A 13,980-nucleotide genomic window follows, 5' to 3' on the forward strand; every position below is an offset into this window, starting at 1 on the left:
TCCAGTCACTCAATCCGGTTTTGTTAATGGGAAATGGCATTTACTCATCCCACAGTGCCCAATGCTCACTTTAAGCCTCCCACAAAAATATGCTGACAGAATTGAGGCCTTGTTGAATAAGTGGCTAGGATTAAAGGGCAGAAGTAAGTTAATAGAACTAAGGCTGTTTAATTAGCTGGGCTACCAGATACTGGGCAACGATGTCTTGAGTTTGCCTGCAGGCATGTATCATTCTTAAAATGCAGTCCTTACAAGTGACAAACCACCAGCAGAAGGGTTTTCAGACAAGCTTTTGTCTACTGGTACCTGGTCATATTATATGGTATGATAACATCTGAGGACAACATGAACCCAACTCACTCAAACTTTTCTGTTCTTGACAAATCTCTACTTGCCTCCAAAGTGAGGTATCATCTTGAGCATTGTGCATGTCATTAGAGTTGCTAATGATTAGAATGCACTTGTCAGGCACACCAAGGGAGATGCCAGTAGATCACAGAGTTTCATGTTATCTTTTATTCATTGAGCTTCACATAGTCCTAATTGTTCCAAAAGGGCATTGCAAACATGTCATACAAAATTACAATTTGGTAAGTTACAAGTCATTACAAAATCTCTATTAAATGTGTGTTGTTGTTATCATTAATCTATGAAAATCAAGAGTCTAAGAATCTTCATCGCAGTAACTGAATGACACAAACCAGGATTAAGTAAAATTTCCTAGGGGAAATTAACACTTACCAGGGAGTACATCCCATGGAACTCAATGGGACTTCCTTCTGAGTATCCCATAAAAGCCAAGATGATAGCAAGCAGCATCAAGGAAGATATTACAGGCAAGAAATGAAGAGCGAGAGAGAATCAGACTGTCATAAATATCTATGGTGTGATTGCACCTGGTATGTTGTGTAGTTTTGATTGTACCATCTCAAAAAGGATCTTATAAAGGTGGAAAGGGCTTGAAAAAGGTTCAGAAAGGTATATTTGGCGCTTTTTAGTGTGGAAAAATGGAGATGAAGGGGGGATATGCTAGAGATGTATAAAATAACGCATCATGTGGAGAACGTGGATAGAGAGAAGTTCTAAAAATACTAGAAACCATTTTCATCAAATGAAGCTGAATGGTGGGAGATTCAGCACAGGGAAAAAAGAAATACTTTTTCCTGCAACACATAGTTAAACTGTAGAATTCACAACAAAATGTAATAATGAGCACTAGTTTAGAGATAAATTTATGGAAAATAAGGCGACCAGTGGCTACTAGCAATGATGGCTGCATCCTACCCTCCAGTATCATACAGGTTTGCTGAGGAGCAGCAGCCATGGGGAGAGTGCTGATGTGCTCATTACCTGCTTGCAGGCTTCCCATAGGTACCTGGTTTGTAGAAATATTGTAAGAATAAGTCACTGGACTAATGGGCCTTTGCTCTGATCCAGCAGGGCTTCTGGTAGACATTTTTAGGATAGCACTGTTAGGACGCATGGTTTTGTAAAGGCTATTTACAATGTGTCTTTTAGACAGCAGTGCAAGAGTACTAGACAATGACAAAGCTTTTTGTTTGTTTGCACGCACATTTACAGCCTCAAACATGGTTGGTATATTAATAGACGTTTCTAAACTCTTGTTAACCTGTGTCCTGTATATCACACAGACACAAAAGAACCGCAACCACCCAGATAAGCCTTCAAAAGTTGTTCCTTCTTTCTGGTAGGTGACCTGGAGAAGAAATTTGACTTGGAAGTAAGCCCTCTTTGTAATCAGCAGAAAGACACAATACCTAGTATACAAATTGGTGAGTATGCAATGCCTTCCATCATTAGCCTGATCATAAACCAAATGATGAAGCACAAATAGATTATTTATGTAAAAGTTACCCAAAGTCAAAATAGTTTTGCAAACACTCCAAGAGACAAATTTAAGCTGCAACAAAAAGTATATACAAAAAAGGTACATACAGGTCAGATCAGCTGTATGGAATCTTTCACTCGCATGATCTGATGCTTTGTCAGACAAATGAAATGTGGGGGGTGGGGTAGGAGAGTAAAAGATTAAATATGAAAATGAAGCCTCAGACATTTTTAAGGCTGGAAACAGACAGCAGATGGAGAGCTGCATGTGGTGGTAAAAGCCCTTTCCCCATGTCCTGTTGCTATGTCAAAACCCATTTTGCAAAATTTTGAAGAACCAGAGTAGTCCCACCTGAAGCCTCCTTACCAGACAGAAAAGTAGATATAATGTAGACACCATACTCAGTGTTCCTGTTTCCAAATCACTTTCAGCGTTCTGAGTAGAAAAATCTATGTGTAATGGTACAGACATTGGTTCCATTAGTAGCTATAATTAAAAAAAAAGAATTCATGACCACCAACCCAGTAAAAGGGTGCTGCCTGAAATGCCTCTAGATGAACCTTGTTGCTTACCTTCTGCAACACAGCCTCAATTAAATACTTAACAAGGAAACAAAATATGAAATCCTGTATTTGTGAAGGACCAAGTTGTTTGTAGTTTTCCAGGAATCCTCCACATCTTCCCCTTTCCCCCTTTGCATATATCGAAGCACATGCGCCTGTGAAGTTGAGAGGTGTGATGCACCCCAGTTTTGCACATTTTGAATAAGCAATTGGAGATCTACTTCACCGTCATCTCTTTCAAATAATTCAAGTCACTAAGATGCAAAAAACTTCCATTCTCCCCCAAACCTGGATAGATTATTTACAAAGTCCTCTTAAGTCTAGGACAGAATTTTAGGACAAAGCTCGTTAGTTGAATAACTCAATGGTTGTTTTCCATTTAAAAATAAATCATCTTTTGGTCCTGTGCCTGCCAAACAAAAGAGAGTTATAACCTTTAAATGTTTTGCTCAAAGAAATGCTTCTACTTTTCTCTGAGCTTTGGAGTATGCAAAAGTTGGACCAGCTATGGTTAAAATCAATGACAGATTAAATTGTTTTGGTGTCTGTCTTCTTTGAGTAATTAAATATGAATTTACCCAGAGATCAAATTCAAAAAGATAGATGTCTGATATTTTTATAATAGTAGCAGCATCACATGAAATGAGTTCGCAACAATTTATGGCCCAACTCTAATTACTGTTTCAGACATTGAACAGATGTTTATCAGGAGTTGTAATATCCTTTTCTGGAATGTGCAAAGTAGCCCTAAGACTTCCTGAACTAGTAAATAAGCTCTCAGGACAGGGGGCACTACTAGATAAGCTAGCAACGTCTCTGCAGGAATTAAACAAATTCAAATTTAATTCAATTTAAACTTAAAATTGGATTAGACAACTAATTCAAGCTTCTGCATGGGGCAAGTCCACACAGTTCAAGTGGTATACCATTGCCCTTTTTTATTAGACAATTTCCATTGCTGAAAACAGCAGAAGAAAGGAGTTGACGTAGAAGCAACTGGTGGTGTTGCCAGCCTAATTAACATAAATTTACATTAAATTTAAATAAATTGAAGGCCTGAAGCTACATGAGGCTCCAATGTTGCCATCTTCCCCCTGCCCTGCCCCCCCCCGCATCACTGCTGAAGAAAACATGGTCCACAGGTTTTATTTCAAGCTTTGTACTAGTGGGAAGGCCTAGCTGACTTAGCTGCTGATATGCTCTGCCTCGTGTTTTCCCTCAGGCTTCATGACCTACATTGTAGAGCCACTCTTTGAAGAATGGGCCAACTTTACTGGGAACACACCCTTATCTGAAAACATGCTGAACCATCTGAGGAGGAACAAGACCAAGTGGAGAAGTCTGCTTCATAAGCAATACAGCAGCAGCAGGAGCACTGACCACACAGTCCCAATGACTGAAAATGAAGAACAGACTTTAAATGAAGGAGAAGCCCCATAGTGCTGGCTTAGCACTCTGCTGCAGTGCTACTACCTTTCACAACAGTGAACAAAACCCTAAGGGGTCTGTTGGGCCATGGTCAACAATGCAGGAAGCGAAGAAATCAGGGAGGAAAGCCAAAGCGACAGATGTCCTCCTCAACTAAACCTACACCACTTCAGGGTTTGGCCCTAAAGTTTAGCCAAATCCCACTTCCTCATCTTACTATCTGAAGCCATTCATCACTTCTGATCACAAACTGCTTGAATGAGAAGCTTTTCAGTAGTGCTGAAGCTGGGGCAGTAGGCAGGTACCAACTAATAAGAGGATTAGAGGATACAGGCAAGACCAATGCATTCTTGGTTATCTATTGCATTCACTTTGGGTCATGCTGTGACGTGTGTTTGTGAATGACGGCTTAGAGCAATGTACAGTCTTCAGTCTGGCAGCTGGGCTGCACATTAAAACCCACCACCAGCACCGTCAGAAGGACATCTGGCCATGCAAGAGAAAAGCGTCTCATTTTAAACAATTAAAGCCTTTTTAATTTTTGTATTTGGTGCACTGGACAAGGAATCTAAGAACCTTGATGTAAGGTTATTCTGTGTACACAAAGCTTTTCCATGGTGGTGCCCCATTTTGTTAACCATTTTATGCCACTTTAGGTAAAGACTGGCATTCTTCTCACTGCAAGAACAGTATTTCCTATCAAATCCAAAAGGGAAGAGTTGTACAGTTTAAATGTTTCCAGATGTCTCTTTTGATGACTGTATCTGTGACCTGTTTATATTCGCACATGTGTGTCTCCTGTACATATAAGGCGCTACTGATCCCATACCGAAATAACAAAGTATTATGGGAAAGCTACCTATATAAACAATGGCACTGTGAACAAAATACTGTTAGTTTTAGTATTGGAAGCATTTGTAAAGATGTTAGACTATTAATACACTTTTGTTTGCAGATAAAGGCCTTAACCTCTAGCATCCATTACTTTCTGATGGCTATCAAAAGTCATCTCATTTTAGTCCGGCCTGTTTTCAGTTGCCCAAGGGTTAGATTAGAAGGGCAATTTATTTGAATGCTTGATACACCTGCGGCTCCGTAGTGTTAAGCCACACTGCTCTAGTTAAGCTGCACTCAGTTCAGTTGTTGCCAATCCCTACCCTCCTCGTATTTTCAAATGATCTGTCCATATTTTTCACAAAATTTTACCTTATTTAGGAACATGGTGGCAAACTGCAACCCAATTAAGCTTGGAGAATAAACACTTAGGGAAAATCAGCAAGGGCTTCATCGTAGTCATGGATCTTGTTGAAATTTTGCAGTAATTGAATATGCTGAGATGTATCCACAATCATTGGGAGTAGAGAGGCACACCCCACCAAAAATTTGTTGAAAGTCATATTTCCTGTCAGACATAAGCTCATTCTTTTTATCATATAATGAGAAGTACTCTACCTACAACAATCACAAACAGCTCATTTTGAATCTCATGAACTCAGTTTTGCATGCCAAAATTAGCAGAAATATGGGAGTACAGTAACTGATTACTGAATATATAGGGGGGAAATTTTCTGGACTCACTTTCTCCTATATATAAGTAGAACCATTAATGGTTTTGCTTATCTACTAGTGCTTCACCAAGCACATTTCATAATGATAGTTACATCTTATTTTGGGCTGCTGAAATTCAGAGAAAAATACAAGATTTCCTAGACTTGTTTGAGAGTGTGATGTGTTTAACAATTTAAAGAAAAATCATCTTGAAAATCATCCAAACCATTATTTTTTTACACTAGTCACATATAAGTTATGTGACTATTAGGTGTGATCTACTTCCAGATTTGCCATAAAATTGCTTATTACATAAGTACTCCTTAATTTCCATGATAACCAAACTGTTATACAATTATGAGGGAGTTTCTATGACAGATTAATTTCAAAAGGCAAGTGAGTACATACAATTACATGTCAGCCCATTCTTCCGTATGCATCCTGCAATGGAAATGTGAATCATCATAAAGTTTAACTATCCTTTGATTTCAAAAAATTCATCATCAAAATAAGGAACAAGTCAACTACCATGAAATCTTAGGTGTTGCCTGAATTGGAACACAGCAGAAAAGCAAACTCACAACAATGCAAAAGAACATTTTGTTTGCAAGTCAAATCAAGAGCTTACTTCTGCTGAGAGATTGAAATATAAAGCTTTTTCTCCCTTTGTACAACGTGGAAGAAAGTGTACTGAGCAAACAGAGCTTCAGGCACACATTTTAGTTGCAACATACTGCAAGAAATTCACTGAAGAACAGTGCTCAAGAACTCTATGACATAAAGCTACACAACAGCATTACATTTTGATTAAACTCAGAGTTCTCTGGACGAGATATGGTACATCTGTGCTTAGGAAACACCCACACTTTCATTGCCTTAATGAGGCCTATAGCAACTCCATATAGCCAATTCACATAGCTAGAGCGGTAATCAGTTTTTTCTGTCTCAGCTTCCCTGACACAGATGAGTGCACTGTTCGTTTAATAAGGGAGCTCTATCTGTGCCACCAGCACATGATAAATTACAACCTACTGTAGGAGAAACCTGGTTGTGTGAATGAATGTCTTGAAGTGCTACTTCCATTAGTTTAAAAAACAGATACTAAAAGCAAGCATTAAGAAGTGAAATATCAGTGATTTGCCAAAAACCAGAACTAAGAAATACACAGCAAGAGCCACAGAGTCTCCAAGCCAAAGGAATGTAAACCTTAGTAAGTCCCAAGGCAGAAAGGAAAGCTTAGGTTGAAAAAATAAAATACTAGTGTGATCTCTTTAGATTAGTGTGAAAATGGACTTTGAAGCCACATTTCACTCTGTGAAGAAAGGAGCTTTATATAAATAGTAATAGCAGCATTAACTTGTCAAAACTATAGCAAAGACTGTTCAAGATTTTCTTCCACATATCAGGATAAGAAAAAGCTAATTAGGATTCCATAGATTATTATTTTAACTTTAATTACCTACCGTGGTATCTCTGTGTCTTTCTGAAGATTGAAGGAGGGATGAACAGATTGCTGAAAAGGATAAATTACTGAATGTTTCAATATTTAACTCCACTTTAACATTTTTCTACAATTCTTATCAGATTCCTTTCTTTTTCAATTTAGGTGGGCAAGTGGGCCACATTGTGATACCAGTGCACTTTAAAACCCTAGCTGCAATTTACTCAAATATTCCAAAACTATATACATATATTTGTGAGAAGTCTCACTGATTTCAGTGAAACACACTTTAAATAAAGGCTGCAATTCCTAAGCACATTTACCTGGAAGTGACAAATAAACAAAAATTCTAGAGTATGTTGATGTTCTCCCCAAGTCTGAAAAACAAGATTTCTCTGGGCATTATCTTCTTTCATTTTTGAATGGAAGAATGGCTATCATGGACAATTTTATTCTGATAGGTCATGTACCAAGCAGTCTATTCACGGGTCAGTCTGAGTTCTTTAACTAGATATGGGCATAAGACACCCTCAACAGCATTTATTTCTGTGGGAACCATACTGCAAAAAGAAACTCTTGCTTTTGTATTGTGGCAAATATTTCAGCACAGCGGATGGCATCTACTGCTGTCTCTCCACTGAACTGATGGAAGGCATGTCAGCAAAACAGAGATTTAGGCAATTTCCAATTATTCCCCTCCCTTCCGCTACCTATGCTTCCCTAAATCTGTTCTGAAGGGCTGGGGGGATCCTCCAAAGAAGATTTTTTAGTTTGGGGATCACTGAAAATTTGCTCCATTCCTCTCCTGCTAACAGATGATGAGCATAACATTGGTAATACTCAATCATATATATATTTAGGTACATAAATTTTACATGCAAATAGAAGTTAGACTTGAGTATAAAACACATCTTTTTACATAAAGCTGCTATGCCAAATAGTATCACATGGTCCTAACAAAACCAAATGTAGGACCAAACTTTAGCTACTATGATTGTGTATTAATATGCATTAAGCTGAAAGGAAGCAATAGATTGTGTTTGAGCATAACACCAAGCAACAGTTCGTTAAAACCAGTTTGTTTACCAAGCCATGAATTTTGTTCACAATTAATACAATGGATTGTTTTGCGTAATGCTGGTTTGTTGCCCACTCTGCTGCCTCTGCAGTGGCCAAGGAATGGCATGGCCTTCACATTACTGGTTCTCTTACTACTACCTAGCTACAAAAATGGGACAGGAACATACTTGTTACACCTCATGCCAAACACAAGCCACAAACTTTTCCTCTCTTCCCCAGTTCTTCAGAATGCCCTACACATCTCTAGATCCTTCCTTCTCAACCCTCCTGAATAAAATAATTTCTTGCTGCAAGACATCTCCCTGCAGTTCCATGGCCATTTCTTTGAAATTTGTTAGCCACCCCAAAATATGACTGATGATAATGGAAGGGATGCATATACTACTCCAGTGGATACTCAATCATCCGACACCAGCTCTGAAAGAACTACCCACCCAGCTTTACCAATCACCCAGTAAACACAAAAGACTCTTGCCCAATTTCTGCCTCCAGAGACCCTCATAGCTGTGAATGAAACACCAAACTTCCCAACCATAAGCAGTGTAAGATGGACTCTTTCCACAGACATGAACATACCCCAAACCACCAACCTCTGTTTCATACCTGAACATATTTGAAGTCTGCTCCCAACTTTGTAAAAATCAATTCCTGACTCCGACTTCTGACCAAGGTCTGCATTATGTCAAGTTTCTTACCTATAGTTGGAGCTCTGGATGGTGGTTGCTCTTCTTCTTTTCCTATCTTGGAACCTAAGGAAGGTGGTGAACCAGTCCTCAAAAGACTGTAGGAAATACACAGGCAATTCATCAGCCCTCTTGGTCCCATTGCACAGTTCCTCTGAGGCATCTGACAGCACATTCAGGCTGATATAGCAGTTGTTTCTGGTACAGACACAATCAGCCTTTTTGTCCTCTTGATGTTTGTACACGGCTACCATGATAATGGCACTTACTGAAGCTTTGCCACCGAAGATGCCTCTCCAGAAATTCCAGGAGCAGAAGAGATGATCTGCCTAGCCAGCAATGGAGCAGCCTGTCTTGGCCACCAATGCTGCTGACTGCCCAGTAGCCAAGGGTGGCATCTGTATCTAGGAATAAGGCTAGTTTATAGGAGAACAGCATAGTGCATGGTTCTACCCCAGAGTGCTTATTGTGAGTAGTGAGAATTTTTAAAAGCTTTTAAGAGTGTTCATCTTTGCACAGCACTGAAGAATGCAACAACTGAACCCTTTCAATGACATTTCTTTGGACAGCTGGCTAAGTATCGCCTCAATGCAGTTCATATTCTAGAGTTCCCTTTTGTACTTTTCTTCATGTGTCAACAAAAATCCCTCTCTCTTTCTTGTCTTTTGCTTCTGTAACAACAGCTACTACTAGTCTGCAGCAGCAGAGCTGAGATATTGCTAATGCAGCTGACACACATAAACAACACCATCTTTCCAAGGGAATACAAAGTAACAAAGAGTGTTTATGTAATTTTTTTTTTAAAAAAAACACTCTCCCCAATAATTGCTATCACACGTTGTTTACAATCTTCAAACCTTGGTACTAGTATGATTACTCTGAGTGAGCAATCATCCTTGGACTGCCTGAGTCCATGGTGATAGCATGATACTGACCAAAGGGGGACTTCAGAGAGCTAAGTACTGAAGGGTCATGAGTGTTTCCCAGAAGCAGAACTGCCAAAAGCACATAAATGGGGAAGAACAAAGGTCAGCTTCATGTACTTGCTATAGATAGGATTTTTGTGAAGCTGCATTTGTCTTTAAAATTGGGGTAAGATACTAAGAACAAAGGAATGCTTTCAACATGTGCTCCTGGATACATGCTAGTAAAAAAATGGCATAAATTTTCTCATTGCAAAGTGGAGCTAGGTTGGCAGGCTGGAAAGGAAGAGCTTGTCATGGCATGGGTGTGGGGAACCCTAATGCTAGGCAGAGGAGGAACGAAGGAAAGAGCTGGAAAACTGCCAGTGAGATTCACTTGGCTGCATGAGCATTTTCTAACAACTCTTACCCATGTGGGTGGCTGGGATACAAGGCTGGAACAAAAGGGATTAACCCAGGATAGCAAGTTTGGCTGCAATGACGAACATAGTTCAAGCAAGCAGAGAATCATGAACCAGTTTCAAACCATGATTTCATATTCCAATATCCTGGTTGTATATAAGCCATAGTTAGGTGGCTGGGGAGGGTTTGGATGTACAAACTACAGTTAAGTTAAACAGACAAACTGTGGTTTAGTGTTAGGTCTGAACAAGGCCTTGTGTGAAATTGTGACTGCTATGCAGTGATGCCAAGAACTAAACTGTATCTTTAACATACTGCTGTAAGTATTCATGTCAAAAGATAACTGTTAATAAAAAAAATACAGAAGGATGATGTTTGCATATGTGCATATCTCACATTTTAGCCAATTTAGTCAAGCATTTGCTTTGTGCTTGCATCTTCACAAGAATTTTTGCCGCTTTCAGATGCTGTTTATAAATACAGGCTGAATTCTACAAGCCTGCTGAACACTCTAGACTATTTCTGAAAATCCCCCTACAGTTCAGAATTGGTTCAGGAATGGGTAATATTTCTTATCACAGCAATCCGTGTGGTTTGGCCCTCTTAGAGCACGTCATACAATTAGTAAGAAGTTCTCAGAATGCACTTCAACTTTTAGATGTCAAAACATCCCCTATTTTCTCACTTTTCTTTAATCAGGATTCTCCCCCCCCCCCCATCAGGATCTCTTGAAGCCCTTCTTGGTCACAGAAGTATCCTAATAACTTTTATATTTGTGAGTCAAGGAAACAAACCATGTATTTCTGACTGCTAGTAGAAATTCTCCATTACCAAATCAAAAACTGATGAGGGTGGGAAAAGGTAACATGACTCCTATAGCCCAACGTTCAATTTCATGCCATTTGTTACTTGGGCTGCCTATGCCAATCTGCATTATGAGTTAATATGCTAGAAATTTTGATCCCATTTTCGGGCTTTTCCAGCAGTTGAGAACATACTGCACTCCATAATTTTCCAAGTGTCAGAGTTCTGTGCAGTGTTTTTTATCAAATATCCATAAATATAAAAGTTAGTCAACACCAAGTACAGAGAATTTATTCAACCTATATTAACCCTAGTGTGAAATATAAGCCAATGCTCATTTATCAATTGAAAGATAAGCAAATTAAAAATAATTAACCACAACCAAAGTGCTGTCTCTATTCGCATGATGATATTTTCTATAGCTGAGTTTCCCCCTTCTACTTATTTAACTTGAAATAATGCTTAATGCATGGTAAAATGCTGTAGAAAAAACCATCAGTATTTTAAAAGATGCAAAACTCCTTAGATGAAGCAAAAAGTTTTATCAGATAAAATGTATTATTTAAGATACTAAAAATGACTTGAGGGCAGATTACTGGATTATGGGAGGTATGTTAGTGCACCAAAATTCTTATGATTAGCAGTGTATCACCAGATGGCACTTCTGCTTTATAAAAAATAAGCCCTAGAATATGCTCCAGATAAAGGAACCTCAAGTCCCATTTGCATCTCAGGATCCAGGAGATCCAAGAAATCCAGGCTACAGAGGTGATTACTAATTCTGTGCCAGGCAATGGTAACTCTATGCCATGCAATGCATTGATTTTTTGGTTTTGGAAAGAAGACCGTATGAAATGTAAGAGAGAACTGCAAAACACAACTGCCAAGCGTTAGAGCTCCCATACAATATCAGGAGATGCACACGCACCAGAAGACAAAGAACAACCATGCATCATGAGGACTGAGCACTTGTAGAGGTTTCACTCCACTGATAAATATTAACAGACCACAGGGAGAAGGGGAAGACAGCAGCAAGCACACTGAGCAAAGAACTCACAAGAAATACCACGGTCACTACAGTCCACATACTACTACATTAAGAAATAGCTGGTCAGCTAGCTGGTCTAGTTCCAAGTGCTGGTGCAGCTGTAATCTTCTAAAGACACCAACAGAATGGGGATGCCATACAAATCAGGGGACTGCTAACAGAACAAGTAGCATAGCACAATAGTAGAGAAATATGTGGTAATGAGCCCACAGAGAGGGGAATTTACCTCTGGATATGCAGGAATCCTGTTTATCACCAGGCAACTGCAGCTTTTGAGAAACTAGCCTTCTACGCTCAAGTTCTTTTAGTATCTACAAAGACCTAGAAACTTCATAGCATGAATATCAACAGACTAAAAACAAAACCAAGGTATTTGGTTGTTAAACTCTACTTCTGGGAAGAAAAGGTGCTGTCTATGGAAAACAGGCAATATAAAAGCAAAACTATTTTTTTTTTGCAAAGCTATAGTATCAGATTGCCCTCTGGTGGTTAGAAGCATGTGTTAATCACATTTAAAATACATGGGTTGGTCATTAACATCTACGGTAAAGGATGTGACTGAGATACCATTTTCACAATCAGGATGACGGAGGAATTTGTTCCGTATTTTTCCGATCGTCCTTTTGGCTCAGAATGCAATCATACATTCCTCTGGATTTTGCAATAGTTTTGGTCAAAAAAACTGTGCACAATAATACGTATTTTATGTACCGTATTTTTCGCCCTATAGGGCGCACCTAGGTTTTTTTTTGGGGGGGGGGGAGAAATAAAGGGAAAAAAAAATATTTCCCCCCCCAGGCGGGGGGGGCGGGGGAAGCCCGAGCTTCCCCCGACCCCAGCCCCCAGAACAGGCTGCTATCCGCAAGCCTGGGGAGCCCAGCGGGAACTCCCGCCAGTCTCCCCAGGCTTGAGGATATCTGCCCGAAGCCCGGGGCATGCTCCGCTGCGCTCCCCGGGTTTCGGGCTGCAGGCTGCTGTCCGCAAGCCTTGGGAGCCCGGCGGGAACTCCCGCGGGCTCCCAAGGCTTGAGGATAGCTTCCTGAAGCCTGCATTCACCCCATAGGACGCACACACATTTCCCCTTCATTTTTGGAGGGGAAAAAGTGCATCCTATAGGGCGAAACATATGGTAAATTAAGTCATATTAAAAGAGGAAATGCATTCAAAAGCATTGAAATCTGTATGTTTTGTGGGGAAGTGCATGTAAAATGAACCTATGATTGAGGACTAGTGACAGTGAAACAAAATGGATTTAGGCTAGTCTAGTTTAGGCTAGTTTAGGTTGGGTCTCTCTCAGTTTTTGGACTGCAACTCCCAGCATCCCTAGCTAACAGTACAGCTAACAGTCATGGATGATGGTAATTGTAGCCCAAAAACTGATGGAAACCCAAATTTGGGAAACCCTGGACTTGATAGTCCTCAGGGTCCCTTCCAATTCTATGATTCTATGAAAACCAACCTCACTCTCAAAATTTCATTGTTCAAAATACAACCACAACTGAACATTCAAATACAAAATGAATTCCGTTTGGAAAAGTTACAAGCAACTGAAAATTATGACAAACATGGAAAAAAACAACTCCTATAAAATATTTCTCTTTTAGCATGAGTGAAACACTCATTAAGACAAGGTTTTTACTCACTCAAAATGTATGGTATAAAGATTTTTATGCAATAAAATCTACAACAGTTGAGAGTAATAATTGCCGTGTCTAAAGGAGATACAGATAACACTCAAATCCAAAATGTGTTTGGGGGGGGGGCTGTTACTGACATTGTTATGCAAAGTGTATGCAGGGCCTTAATTATCTTGTGAATTGCTGCTTGCCTTCTGGAGACCCTTTGATATAGCTTAGACATACTGCTAGAAGCAGAGTTTCCTGCATCTGCTGTCCTTCCAACCTGACTCCTTTTTCACCTCTCCCCTCAAACAACTGAGAGACAAACAATATGCTACAAAACTAACGGAGAAATACTTTGCAAGTTATACAATGCATTTTTGTTGTCGTTCAAGAAGATAAATAGGTTTAGGTCTGATAAGAAGGCAAGTATTGCATATCTTTTAATTTGTCCTAGAATTTCCATTACTGCCACAAAAAAACACCCAACCATACATGGCTTCCAAGTTATCTCTAACCCACTGTTTAAATATTAAAAGGCTATATATCACACACTGCTAATTGTTTACAATTAAGAGGTGACATACTAAGA

The 13,980-nt window shown here is 39.5% G+C and overlaps 2 protein-coding genes across 8 annotated transcripts in view; one reads left to right on the plus strand and one right to left on the minus strand.

The window, feature by feature from the left end:
* Positions 1–4,800, plus strand: part of PDE7B (phosphodiesterase 7B) — a 162,228-nt gene extending 157,428 nt beyond the window's left edge. For all 4 annotated transcript variants that reach the window (XM_080999695.1, XM_080999696.1, XM_080999693.1 and 1 more), the window contains 2 exons: positions 1,713–1,793; positions 3,635–4,800. In XM_080999695.1, coding sequence (XP_080855821.1) covers positions 1,713–1,793; positions 3,635–3,852 — 299 coding nt within the window. In that variant the 3' untranslated portion in view covers positions 3,853–4,800. The remainder of the gene's footprint in view (positions 1–1,712; positions 1,794–3,634) is intronic.
* Positions 4,801–4,941: 141 nt separating this feature from the next.
* LOC308473894 (uncharacterized protein) lies at positions 4,942–12,511 on the minus strand. Of its 4 annotated transcripts, XM_080999800.1 has the most exons (4): positions 8,605–12,511; positions 6,852–6,901; positions 5,797–5,829; positions 4,942–5,242 (listed from the first exon to the last, which is right to left on the minus strand). In XM_080999800.1, coding segments are annotated over exons 1-4 (327 nt in total). In that variant the 5' UTR covers positions 8,847–12,511; the 3' UTR covers positions 4,942–5,240. The 4 variants fall into 4 exon arrangements, 1 of the variants encoding a protein (XP_080855926.1); XR_013984367.1 differs by having other exon boundaries at positions 4,942–5,829; positions 7,540–12,511; XR_013984366.1 differs by having other exon boundaries at positions 4,942–7,634.
* Positions 12,512–13,980: the final 1,469 nt, after the last annotated feature.

Source organism: Podarcis pityusensis (genome assembly GCF_964106645.2).
Source record: "Podarcis pityusensis genome assembly, chromosome: 3".
NCBI classification, from domain to species: domain Eukaryota; kingdom Metazoa; phylum Chordata; class Lepidosauria; order Squamata; family Lacertidae; genus Podarcis; species Podarcis pityusensis.